This window comes from Eptatretus burgeri, chromosome 9 (genome assembly GCF_056783735.1).
Source record: "Eptatretus burgeri isolate ZD-2024b chromosome 9, Ebu_testis_v1, whole genome shotgun sequence".
In the NCBI taxonomy this organism is placed as follows: Eukaryota; Metazoa; Chordata; class Myxini; order Myxiniformes; family Myxinidae; genus Eptatretus; species Eptatretus burgeri.
Genome location: NC_140969.1, coordinates 20,744,397 through 20,757,444, shown reverse-complemented (window position 1 = coordinate 20,757,444; position 13,048 = coordinate 20,744,397). Strand labels below are relative to the sequence as shown.

The 13,048-nt window shown below is 40.9% G+C and overlaps 1 protein-coding gene across 5 annotated transcripts in view; it reads right to left on the bottom strand.

The window, feature by feature from the left end:
• Window positions 1-13,048, bottom strand: part of DCLRE1C (DNA cross-link repair 1C) — an 89,960-nt gene that overhangs the window by 33,607 nt on the left and 43,305 nt on the right. For 4 of the 5 annotated variants that reach the window (XM_085894288.1, XM_085894286.1, XM_085894289.1 and 1 more), the window contains exons 6-11: window positions 9,980-10,081; window positions 9,771-9,843; window positions 7,990-8,130; window positions 4,399-4,497; window positions 1,034-1,140; window positions 294-348 (exon numbers count right to left, since the gene is read on the bottom strand). In XM_085894288.1, coding sequence (XP_085750414.1) covers window positions 294-348; window positions 1,034-1,140; window positions 4,399-4,497; window positions 7,990-8,130; window positions 9,771-9,843; window positions 9,980-10,081 — 577 coding nt within the window. The remainder of the gene's footprint in view (window positions 1-293; window positions 349-1,033; window positions 1,141-4,398; window positions 4,498-7,989; window positions 8,131-9,770; window positions 9,844-9,979; window positions 10,082-13,048) is intronic. The other variant, XM_085894287.1, reaches the window with a different exon arrangement.

Sequence of the window (13,048 nt, the reverse complement as noted above, 5' to 3'; positions counted from 1 at the left end):
GTTACATGAACCCTCGGTTGGAACATTGAAAGGGGGTCTTACTGTAAACCCCTTTCTCACAATCCCCCTCAAGACCTTATTCTTGAAGATCAAGCGTTCTACCACCCAATTCTACCTTTTCATTAAAATGCAGTCGTTCTGAAACGGATGTTTCAAATAAGGACCCACAAAGCCAATTCCAATCACATTACTGCACACGCCAAGCAATTTTCCGAGCAGATGCATCTAAAAATCATTTTCTTCTCAGAGTATAAATAAACTTTAGGGTTACACAAGGGTCACGTGATGCTCACCTCACTGTAAGACGAATGAAAAGAATAGCATGCACGATAAAAATCATCCTCAATCCTGGAACAAAAAAAAAAAACATCCATTTACTGAAGCAAAAGGATTTAACAAACAAATCCTTACGTATGCAAAATAGTAAAGCCATACCTTCTCTCTCACCTCTTCTACCCTCATATGTTATTAGAAATCTTTTCTACCAAGGTCTTTTTTAATCTAGATCATCATGTGGCAAATAAAGAACAAACTCTGCTCCTTCCTGCACCTCAACTTAATGAACGCAACAGGAAATAAATAAACTAGAATGGTACTCGGTTGAGCATGTACCTCCACCGGGCTCAACAGTTTACGTTCTGTATCCCACCGATAGGCCGGATCCGGGCCTGAACCAAAATCGAATCAATTTGTCTCTCACACACACAATCTGTCCACAAACTTTCATCCGAATCAGTCCACAACTTTTTGAGATATCGTGCTATACGGTACTACTGTATATCGTTTTTTGCCCTCTCTCTCTCTGGTGAAGAATGACTTCAAATATCCCAGCATCTGGATCCGGATCTTCACCAAAATCTAATCAATTCTTCCTTGTCACACATCAAACTTGCCCACCAAATTTCATCCAAATCTGTCCATAAGTTTTTGAGATATCCTGATTTCACAGACAAACAGACAGAAGGGAGAAAATATAACCTCCGTCCACCTTCGGAGGCGCAGGTAACAATTGCCGACTGTTATTTGCTCTTACCTGACAAGGAGGTCTTCCTTGGAATGCAGCGCAAACCACATTGTAGTGGGTTTAATGGTGAGGACTCGACCAGCAGCACCACAGGGCGGTCTAGATCGTTTGTTACTCTAGGGGGAGCGATGTAGAACATGGATTATGTTTCTTCAATTTCCTGCCCATAAACTTTGCCAAATAGCATTCTCCAAGTAATATGATGTTACATATCCAAAACAAAATGCAAAGAGGTAGAACTCAAGCACTGATAAACCAAGTTCTGTAATACAAGTCAGCACATTGGACACAGACAGCTGTGATCTCTCGGTAGTGTGTGTGATACGACATGAGGGGGTGTTCAAAAGGTTTGATGAACGAGACACTCAGGATACTATAATAAAGACAATAGAACCTTTTTTATTTTCCTAAATACACTTCTTCTCTTGGCAGGTCTGAGAGAACTGTGAATATCTCATTGCCCAACAACTATACGTCACGATGTTTCCAGCCCCGGCACGATGCAAACAACTCACTGGGGAACAAGAATCTTTCAAATTACCGAGTCAAATTCTCCAGCTGAGGTAGAAAATGGCCGTGTGTTTCCCATCAGATCGTTTCATGGCTAGCGAGGGACAACAGTTTTCCAACTATGACAAAAACCCTCTTTCACTTGTGGGCCGAAACAAGAGGGACAGAATAAATAAATAAATCAATAACCAACCTACCGAACTGTGTGCGACATGCAATTCATTTGTAACATTCAGGACAACCTAACCGGTTAATGAGGAGTGATTTTATAATGAGAGGCAATGTACATATTGGGTAAAGAGGTGAGGCAAGTGAACTGGTATTGGAGAACATGCGTGTTCAAAGCCAGTTGAAGGAAACTTGTGCAGGATTTGGTTTATAAGCTTATAAAAACTGATCATTTCAGGAGAGTGACCAGGTCAAAATTTGAATGTCAGACTGTAACAAAGCCCAGGTAGGGAAGAGGGAATTGAAGAAGGGAATTGATGCACAGGAATTACATATACGAGCTACGTGTGGAGGATAAAACAATTCAGATGAAGACCATATCACGTGTAGGAGGCAGATAGTGTAATTCTTGAGGAAAATGCCAGGGGTATAGAAAAGGCCCCTTTATATGGTATGTTCCATGTGGTAAACAATAGAAAAAAAAAAAGGGACAGACATTCCATGGCTTGTAGAAAGATAGAAAAGAAAGCACATTCAAAAAATTATCATGTGCACGCTGTACTACCCTTGTGTTGTTAGGAGGAACCAAGTAAGGTTCGAGAAAAGTTAATATAAAGGGAGGAACCGAGTCCAGCACGCACACAAGATTTTTTTTGAATGTGCCTTATTTTCTATCGTTTGGCATTTTCCACAAGCCATGGAATGTCCCTTTTTTCTATTGTTTGCCACATGGAACATACCATATAAAGGGGCCTTTTCTATACCCCTGGCATTTGCCCCAATAATATCATGGGTGATGAAGGTTGTGGTTAAATTTCATCAAAATTGTGTGTGTGGTTTTGGAGAAGAAAGTAAATACCGATTTTGGGTGGTGGCACTTGCATATAAAGGGAGGGTGGTTCGTGCTTCCCTCGATTGCTGCAGGAGTCTGCTTCTAACAACACCGCCATTGCATACTTGTACCGCACAAGAACAGAACTCAAGCTAATAGCTAATGAGCAAAAACTATCAAATAATCAAAAACTATGGCACTTAGGTGGAATGCGTTTTGAAAGCCATTAATTAAACGTATTGTCTGATGTATATTCCAAGTTTCAGCTAGTTTCAATCAATAGCCTTTCAGATATGTGCACCAACACATTCCGGATGGACAGACTGACAGACTGAAAGACAGAGACACACCAACATGAATTTCGAGAGTTTTCGTTAAAAACTCAAGAATGCAGAAATGGACGTTGCTGAAATTTGGAACGTATTACCTCGACTTACACAGGATTAACTTCTGAAATTTGCAGCCAATTTTGTCCAGTGGAAGCTGAGAAACGAATCTTCAGTCCCTGTGTTAAAGTTGCATACAGAGAAACCGTCCCATATAGAGGGAGAGGCGCTTTGCACCTCCTTTGATTGACTCTCAATTTGTCAAGCCACAAAAATGCTGGATAAAAAAGGCTGCGGTACCCAAAATCCCTTAAATGAAGACGATAAAAACAAAATAATATTGTGCAGCAACCACTCTTACATAAACACATGTAAATAATATGGCACGCCATAACTAGTAGAGAAGTTCATAAGTATAGCACTCAAACATGTGCTATTCTTAAACTGACTCAAATGCTCACTTTTCCCACTTAGGAAAAAATAAATCGAACACAAATCATACAAAAACCTATTTATCATACTTCAACCCAAACAAAAGTTCAAAGACTACACCATATAAGCAAGGCTGAGGCAACAACAGCCATGGAGTTACAAACCAGGACTGTCACATCACCATGCCTGTCACACTCTTTTCTGTGTGGTCTCGCCTGGGTTTGAATCTCAGCCCAACGATAAACTGTCATCTCGGTGTTTCGCAGGTGGAGCGAGCAGTGTGACCACTCCTCATTTTCATAAATGCCAAGGCGAGCCAATGAAAAAAGCCAAGAATTCACAAGGTTTTAGAAAAGCGATGATAATAGAAAACCTATACGCCAAGAAAACCTATACGCCAAGAAAACCTATAGAAAACCAAGACGCCAAGGTGAACAACGAATAGCCAAGATCTTGTGAAAAAAGCCAAGGAGTGGTCACACTCGGAGCGAGGGATCAATGTGTGTGCCATCCCTTGGATGGGTTAAACTGGCATCCCGTCTGCCAGCATTAATTAAGCGGGCGTTAAAAATCCCACAGTGTACTTCGTCCAAGAGTAGGTGAGCTCTCGCCGGCACTCTGGCCAAATTCAAAATTCCTGTTATAATCTACAGGGACACTGTCAGTTGCACAGCTGCGCACCCAGCAAATGATGCTACGCACAACCATGTGTTGCATACGAAAGAGGAAGAGCAGCACACCTATGAGAAGTTTCTTCAATCTCGAACCCAAAGAGGTTTGACCTTCAAAACAAGGCAAATCCTAATACACAGAATTCCAAGAACTTGTCCATACACTTGTAATACTTCTGAATTCCTCTCGTGTCATACTTCTGCAAATCAATGAATATAAGGTTGTATGGTGTGTCGAATATTGATGATTTACGACATTGCTGTTTGTTGTATGTAGTTGGAACACTGATATTTGGACTTCATAATTGAAGTGTACCACAGCTACAGTGGCGAACGTCGCAAAATGTAAGGACATCAATGTATGGCTAAACGTGCCAGACTGTATACGCAGAAGAAATGGGAGAGGAAATCACAGTCTTAGCTGTACGTGCTTACCGGGCAAGCGTGCAGACGAGTGTTGACGTCCGTCGTGAGGTGTTCATATATCTCGGGTACATTGGAAAACGTATGCAGTTTATCCTTGTGCACATGAACCTAAACCAACAATTTTTCTCAGTGACAAACAAGTGCAGATTTACATCTCTTAGACATGATGCAATCAATACACAGGGGTGACTTTCAATACAAGGTGGCATTTGACATTATGACATCCAAAATTTTATGGACTGAAGTAGTGCAGAGGCAAATGCTCTAAAACAACATTTATTGGAATAAGAATAGAATGACAAATGAAATACCAAATAAAGATTAACTGGAACATAATAAGGAATTCATTTTGCCACCAGCATACAATTTATTTATTTATTTTGAAAGAACAATACTCTGTCCGTATTTGGATATGCATATTGAAAGAAAATGTTTTTAACAATGATTTTTTTTTTGGCCAATGTTTTGCTGATGGCTGCCATTTCCTGCATTCTGCTGCTGACCCACATGAAGCCTTTGGCTTTTAAATTGGCCACGGTGAGCAAACAGTTTGTGTAGTGGAAAGATCTCTGGACAAATGTCTTGCCATTAGTGGTCCCCCTCTCCCTCCCCCCCACCACCCATCCCCTGCACATTAAAAAAACAAAATATCTTGTGCAGTTATAGATATTTAAAACTGCATTGCAAAAACCTGAAAATGGCCATTTATGATGAGTCACAAATTTGCCCATCATACTAAAATATGCAATTTGGTGTCTGTCTGACCGTGACTCATTCAGCCGATACTTATCCAATCTCAACCAAACTTGACAGAAGGAGTAAAGGTGACATGATGGAGGTTGTAGCGACTTCATTCCCTCTCCTCCCCCACCCCCTCTTCAAAAGGGGGAGGGGGGGTTCACCTTGGGCAAAATCCATGTTAAGATCTATATGGCATTTTTCTAATAACAAAAGTAATTAGAACAGCACTTGGTGGAGCACACATCTCCACCAGGCTGAACAATTTACGTTTTGTGTCCTGAGCAATCGTCCTTGTCACACCAAAGTCCAATCGGCTTGTTCTCGTCACCTACCCAACTCATCCACAAAGTTTTGTCACAATCCGTCCACATCATTTTGAGATATCATGCTGTGTATAGTTTTGGCCCCACCACTCAATGGTGAAGAATCACTTTTAAAATTCAAGTTTCCAGATATTCACCAAAAATTTAAACAATTCGTCCTTGTCACACATGCATCCTGTCCACTAAATATTGTCCAAATCTGTCCATAACCTTTTGAGATACCCTGCTCACAGACAGATGAACAAATAGGGGTGAAAACATAACCTCGATCCACCCTTGATGGTGGAGGTAATAACTACAACAATGACAATAGCATAATATTAATATTATTACAAAACAATATTAATACTCATAAGACCATACCCCAAGGGGTTTTTCCTCCTTGGACAAACATGGTGTGAACGTGTGTCAATAGCTTATTGTGGCGTTATGTGGGGCACCCCCTACCAGAAGTAAAAAAATATGATGAACCACAAACACGTATAATTACCTTTTTAAACAGTCACTATTGATGTTTAATGCATAAATGAAAGGGAGGAAACCTGACGTTCCTGAGGCATTATGTTCTTCTCGCATCCCCCACAGACTAACGGACCCGAGCCTTGACCAACTGTAATCAATCTCCCCCAAGAGGATAATAGCATGAACTTTCCTGCTGCTCCTACAGGGAGTGGGTGTACTTGTAACCAAAATAAACTAGAAGGGCACTCCTCATTGTCACCAGATATGCATAAAAAAAATGGCTGCCGGACCAGATGACCCTCCCCCCAAACAATTTAGCCCAAAATAACGCTCAAAATTCTTCATACCGATCGTATAAAGCGTTCAACATATGCAATTATGACGTCATAACGAAGCCACCGATGACATCATCAAAAAAGAATCACACTTATTTCCCATGAGAGGTACAGTGGTACCTCTACTTACGAATGTCTCTACATACGAATGTTTCAGGTACGAAGCGCCTGAACGGGAAAATATTGCATCTAGTTACGAAGGCGTTTCAGGATACGAAGTCAAAAATACAGTACAGTACGCGCTGCTTTTCACTGCTCCCAGAGTTTCCCGAACGTAAACAAACTTGTAGCTGCTCTGCCATTGGCTATCGCCTAAAATCTGCCTGGCAACCCTTTGCGTATGCGTGTATCCCAGCATGCTCTTCGTGTCCCCGTCCCGCTCTGTAAATATAGTTATACTGTATACAGTCTATGGTCCCGCTACGAAGTGCTCGGACAGTGTTACAGTACAGTACGCGTGTGGATTACAGTTGGAGTTGCAGTTGCAGGAATTGGAGGTGATGCAACACACCGCGGTGCAGGAGGAGTTCAAAGAGGACGAGGAGGAGGAGGAGGAGGCAGCCATTATTCCATCAGCCCAAATCAAAGACATTTTAGGAAAATTCCATGAAGTCTCGGAATTTGTTGAAAAGAATCACCCGGAAAAAGTGTTCACAAGTCGGGCTATCGCGCACTATGACGATGTCTGCCTCGCGCATTTCCGACGGATTGTTAAAAGCCGGCAAAAGCAGACGTCATTGGATCAATTCTTCACGAAACGCGAGGCAAAAAACACTGCTGATAAGGACCAGTAAACAGAGGCCAAAAAGTAACGAGAATAGCAGTTAAAAGGTAAATGAATATTTTTATTATTTCCTTTATTCTTTGTTTTTTACATTATGTGCCTCTCGTTTTATGTTTATTGTGCGGTAATCTAATTTTAACATGTATTTGTTTCATGTTCTGATGCATTTTTATGATTTATTAAAAAAAATGTCCGAATTTTGCGGGGCTTGGAACGGATTAGCGCATTTACATTCAAAAGGCGTCTCTACTTACGAAGGTTTCAGGTTACGAAACTACTCCCAGAACGAATTAAATTCGTAAGTAGAGGTACTACTGTACTTGACATGTGCCAAGTTTCAATTTTTTTTTCGATGGAGTAGTTTCAGAGATACAGAGGTCCATCGTTTCTCCTTTTTTTTCCAGCAAGGCTGCCACACAACGTGACCTACGGCATCATAATTATTATCATTAAAACATTACATGAGTAGTTGCACTTATGGTGAAAAATTTGTGGCAATGGATAAGTGGTTGTAAAGAAAACGGAGAAAATTAGCATAGACGGACAGACAGATATACGTACAGACAACCAGAAAACAGAATGCCTCTGACAACTTCGTCAGTAGAGGCATAAAAATCTGTGCAGCGAAAGATACATTACCTGGTGGCAGGTAAATATATGATCAGTGATGCTTTTTCATTAATGTTCAAAATTAGAGGGGCTCACCTGCTTTTTCAGTATAAAATGGCATTAATTATTCTTGATAAAATGATTCATTTAAAGAATGCAAAACCTGCAAGAAATTGACTGCACAACTTCCAATCATTTCAACGGCGACTGGGAAGTTGCATATCATTCTCGCTTTCCTCCAAAATAGCTTTGTATTCCTTTATATCAGCGTCACATCAGGTTAGATATTATCATCACCCAATATACCACCACTTCCAACAATAATCAGTCATGATGGAGTGTTTACCTTTGTGTGCAGACGCTGTGCAATATTGACAAAGAGGAACTCGTAGCCAATGCTTGAATTACATTCTAGCCAGACAATGTGACGACTACTCCGAGACAGCCATTCTTCCGCCAATTTACCAATAGCTTCTACACACAGCTCCTGGTGCACACAACGCACACCGCAAAATTAGCCAAACAGCCCAAAGACGATAGACCTGTTTGTAGTTCTATTTGACCACTTAGCTCGTAAAGCTGCAACCCCAGGTTCAAATCTCATAAACAGCATGATGCTGATTTACAGAGCTGTCCCTCCAGGTAATTTCCATGCCTTTGATATGACAATGCCTAGAGGGCTCTCTACACACCTGGTTGGACAATATAGTCACTAGCAATAGTCATCTAGTTCCGTCAAGTCGTGTCCAACTTCTGGTGACATTTAAAATAAGATGTCTCCAAACCTCCCCTATCCTGCACTGCTTCCCGAAACTCCGGCAGAGACAGCTCAGCCTTTACCCCATCCACCCAGCACATACAATGTCTGCCTCTTCCTCTTCTTCCTTCAACCATACCCAGCATGGTTGACTTTTCCAGATGTTATTTTTCTGCAAACAAGGTGTCCAAAGTATGACAGCTTCTGTTTTAACATCAGCTCTTCTAATGTTAACTATATTCACAAACAATCGATTTTCAGATTTCAAATTTTCTAAAGCAAATTAAAAGGTCCCTGAATATTATTATTTTTCTCCCTTTCTTTTTCCTTTGAGCATTTTCCTAAGAGTCCATACTGCAGTATAAAATAACTAGTGCCTAAGCTATGCAAAACAACATTAGGATCTTCCAATTCATTATTAATTTTCCCAAGGACTTGTCACAGACAAGTTTTACGACGCATCACATGGATTGGAAATATTAAATTTATATTCAGCGAGTGGAGATTTTAGATGGGTAGCATTTTAATCCCGATCCCAAGTTGTTGAGGGTGTTGTGAAAGTAAACTACAATGACAGGTTTCAAGAAAGGCATCTTGAGCAGACAACAAAGTGACAGTCATTTGTCTTTATAAATCAGAGCGATTTGTTTATATTGTGCCAGACGTGTCAACAGATTCGGCATTCGTGGACCCCGACCTTCGTGGACCCTGACATATTTGCGGTTCATAAAATATGATCTGCTTCTATATTCGCGGCCCTCTGATTCACATATTAGTGGATTCTAATTTTTTTATTTTTACACTTCAGGACTGGTCTATATCCACCGCCACTGATATCAACTCAACCTGGGAATTCTTCCACAGAAACATGCTCTCTCTTATGATATCAGGGCCGTCTCTCTGGACACATCTCGAGCTTTTGATACAATCTGGCATCCTGCCTTGCTCTCCAAACTGTCTGCCAATGGAATCTAAGAACTCCACTCTTGGATTACTGACTTCCTCCACTCTCGTAGCCAATGTGTGGCTCTCAATGGAACCCTTTCATATCCTCTCCCTGTCAAGGCTAGAGTACTACAAGGTAGTGTTCTAAACCCCATTGTTTCCTAACCTTTATCAAAAATCTCACTAACTCTCTGGAAAAATTCTCCCTCCATCCGTCCCTCAGCCCCCGCAATCTACTTTCTCCCTCCACCATGTTGTTGGTGTTTCCCTTTTCTCCTGCCGTTTCCATTGTTATGTTGTGTCCAGATTTCTTCTGTGTCATAATCTCCCTTTTTCCCATTGAAACAATGCCCCGACATTCGCGGCATTTTTCAGGAACATATCCCCCACGAATGTCAGGGTTTTACTGTACTCGCGTTACTTACTCTTGTGGGGATATGGTAGAGCTTGGGGTCACAGAACGTTGTGTCTATGTATATGCTCTGGATGTTCTTGACTCTATGGAAAAAAGAAAATCCTATGTGTATGCTTGTATATCAAAAAGCAAGTCTTGTAAGAAGAAGAGTGAGAAAGCTTCCTTGGAGGAAAGACAAAATGACAATGTGAGGCAGTGAAAGAAGAGCACAAAGCTTACTTGCTGGCAGAGTGCAAGGCACTGATGCAAGAAGCTTTCCCCCGAGCCAGACGGAAGTCTCCAGTGTAAAGCACTGTGCCTCGCAGGCCTTCAAACAGAAACCTGGCAGGTACAGTACATATAACCATAATGAAGTAATGCAAAACCATCAAAGAACTCATGAATAAAAATAAATCCAGACAAAACAACACGTACATCCGACGACATTGAATACGCCAATTAAATGTCACGTTCGGTGCTGATTAACATTTGGCACTGAACAGCTTTTAACTCCATTGGACTGCGTCAATTCATGGCAGCTTTACATGCACAGGAACTGCAAGAAAGCACATGAGGATCTGAAGCTCTGATTTAATGCCGAACACAATAACGGGATGGTGATCACGACGTTAAGTTGAGAGGGGGAACTGGATTCAATAAATAAACAGTTACATACAATGAGACTACGAAACCTATGGCACCATACACTCGACTTGTTCACAGACTGGGGGAGTGGGGTGGATGAAAACCCGAGTGAGGCCTTAGCTGCTGTTGAGACGTTGAAGCAGACACGACAAATCACAAGGGCAGGACGATTGTAGACAAATTAAAATTACTAGTGCATACCGTACGTGGAAAAAAAAAACAAACAAAAAAAACTTTCAAACAACCACACAGGCCGTTCCTTCGCTCTCGTAAATGATGACTGGATTGGGGCATTGTGTTTATCTATAAATGCGCATAAGAAATCGAGAAATTATTAGAATACAGTCAGTCATCACTATCCGGAAGTCCGTACGTTGTAACCCGTAATGGGGAACGCGGCTGAGGATCTCTTCCCCAACGGCCACGCTTATGCAGCAACGTCTCCTGTCATTGGTAACTAAGGCGCCCTTTCCCCATCGGCCACGCCCACGCAGCAACGTGTCCTCTCATTGGTTTGGTAAATAAATGGCCATAACTTGGGAACCACTTGTCCGATTAATATCAAACCTTGAAAAGACAGGTCCCCAGGTCCCTAGCAATATACCTGGCAAATTTCAATTAGATCAGACCAGTGGTTGTCCAGAAACAGCGGTCACAGACACACAGAGATTGCTGGAATTATAGATAGATTACGGAAGCAGGTTCAGTATTTCACGACGGAGCCGATGTTAATGTTTCCTCACTTCACACCATATGTGTGCATTACATATCCATTCATTTGTTTACAAGCTTTTAAAAGTCGGGCGAAAACGAAAAGTATTTTAATGAATGACTACGATATTCTTTCCTCTGTATATGAAAATTAACGTACCTCCATTGGGCGGTGTATAACTATGCCGAGGCTGCGATCGTTGCACACAAAACATGCATTACCTCGTTTGTGGTGTAATCACAATGTAAGTTTCTTTCCTCAAAACGGTAGCAATATTTTATGATAAAAGACTCGTTGTTCAGTCTTCAGATATACATGAGGCCTCCATAAACATACTGAGCGCATGTGAAGCAAAAAATATGGCCACAATTTCTGGGCAGCTGGAAGAAAAGGTGGTGCCTAGCTAAAAGGCGGTGCTCGTGACGTTTGCAGAGAGGAGGGAAGGCGTGGCCTGCAGAATGGGCGGTGCTTAGAATTCACCCACACATAGACACGAACAGCTCTATATAGTACGAGGCGACCCGTGAACCCGTTGGGTTCCCATTGTGATAGCGGTTGATAAAAAAAATCATTTCAAAAAAGAAAAAGAAAAAGATAGCTCCAGCAAACTATACCGCTGAGGTTGTTTACATTGATCAAATAATCCCGAAGAGAACTTGACTGAATCAGGAAATTATTTTTTAATAATTTTTTTCATTGCCAGATTTGAACGAAACTTGATATTGCGCGTCAATGTGAAAAAAAAGAGAAAAGAAAGTCTAAGAGATTATTGTGCATAATCTTCTAAACACAATTATATTTATTAATGAACACAGAAGTACTGAATTAGATCAAAATGGCAATGTTTATTTTATGCTTAAAAATAAATTGTTCTTCGTCTATACTAAATGTTTGGGATTTTAAAATAAATCATTTCAAGAAAAAAAAAAAAAGATAGCTCCGGCGAACTATACCGCTGAGGTTGTTTACATTGATAAAATTCTCCCGAAGAGTACTTGACCGAATCGGGAATAGATTTTTAAATAATTTTTTCGTTGCACGATTTGAACGAAACTTGACACTGCACACCACAGGAGAATGGTGAGTAATGGGGGCCAAAAAATTTTGCACTATCGTGTACCGTTTTGGCTGTATTTCGGGAACATGCATACATACATACATACAAGATGACAGTTTTAGTAATATAATATAGATACAAGATATTTCTTGGGTATGATAAAATAATTATTTCTCCTAGACCGAATAACCTATCAATACTGGACTAGGCAGTTATGATGCACTACACCCTTGCTGTATATATTTTATTCAACAATGACATCATGTCACGTGGTTTGGCAGCCACAATGGTATCACAGAAAATAAAGAAAAAATTATATTTTGGAAACCGCTGTGGCGATCGATTCAAAACTTTGCAGTTATGATCCACTCCATTTGCTCCATGTAATGTGATGCGATTAATATAGATGCGTTAAGGCATTGCAGAGAAAACGGCTTTGAAAGTGTCGGTTTTCAAACGAACATGGCTGTCAAACCACGTGATCTAGGGCATTGAAAATGTGCACTCCACCCATGATTGGGTAGAGGATCACGTGTGTGTGAAGTTTCGTCTTTGTTTTGGATAAGGTTAGTTTTTCGATCCAATATGGCTGCCACACCACGTAACCTATGATGTCATCATTTTCACCGCAGCAATATGCAGCAATGGTGGTTGATAATTGCCCAATTTCTCTGCGATTGGATACGTGGTTCCAGAGAAAGCATTATTTAATATTTTTCTTCAATCCAATATGGCCACCAAACATGACCTATTAAATATTCTTTATGACCCAAGTATCCCCAAGTCATGAGGAACATGTCTGTGAAGTTTCCACTCAATCTGTTCAGACGTTCTGGAGAAGATTTTTGAGGGTTTTAGGGTAAATCCAAGATGGCTGCCAGACTATGTGACCTAT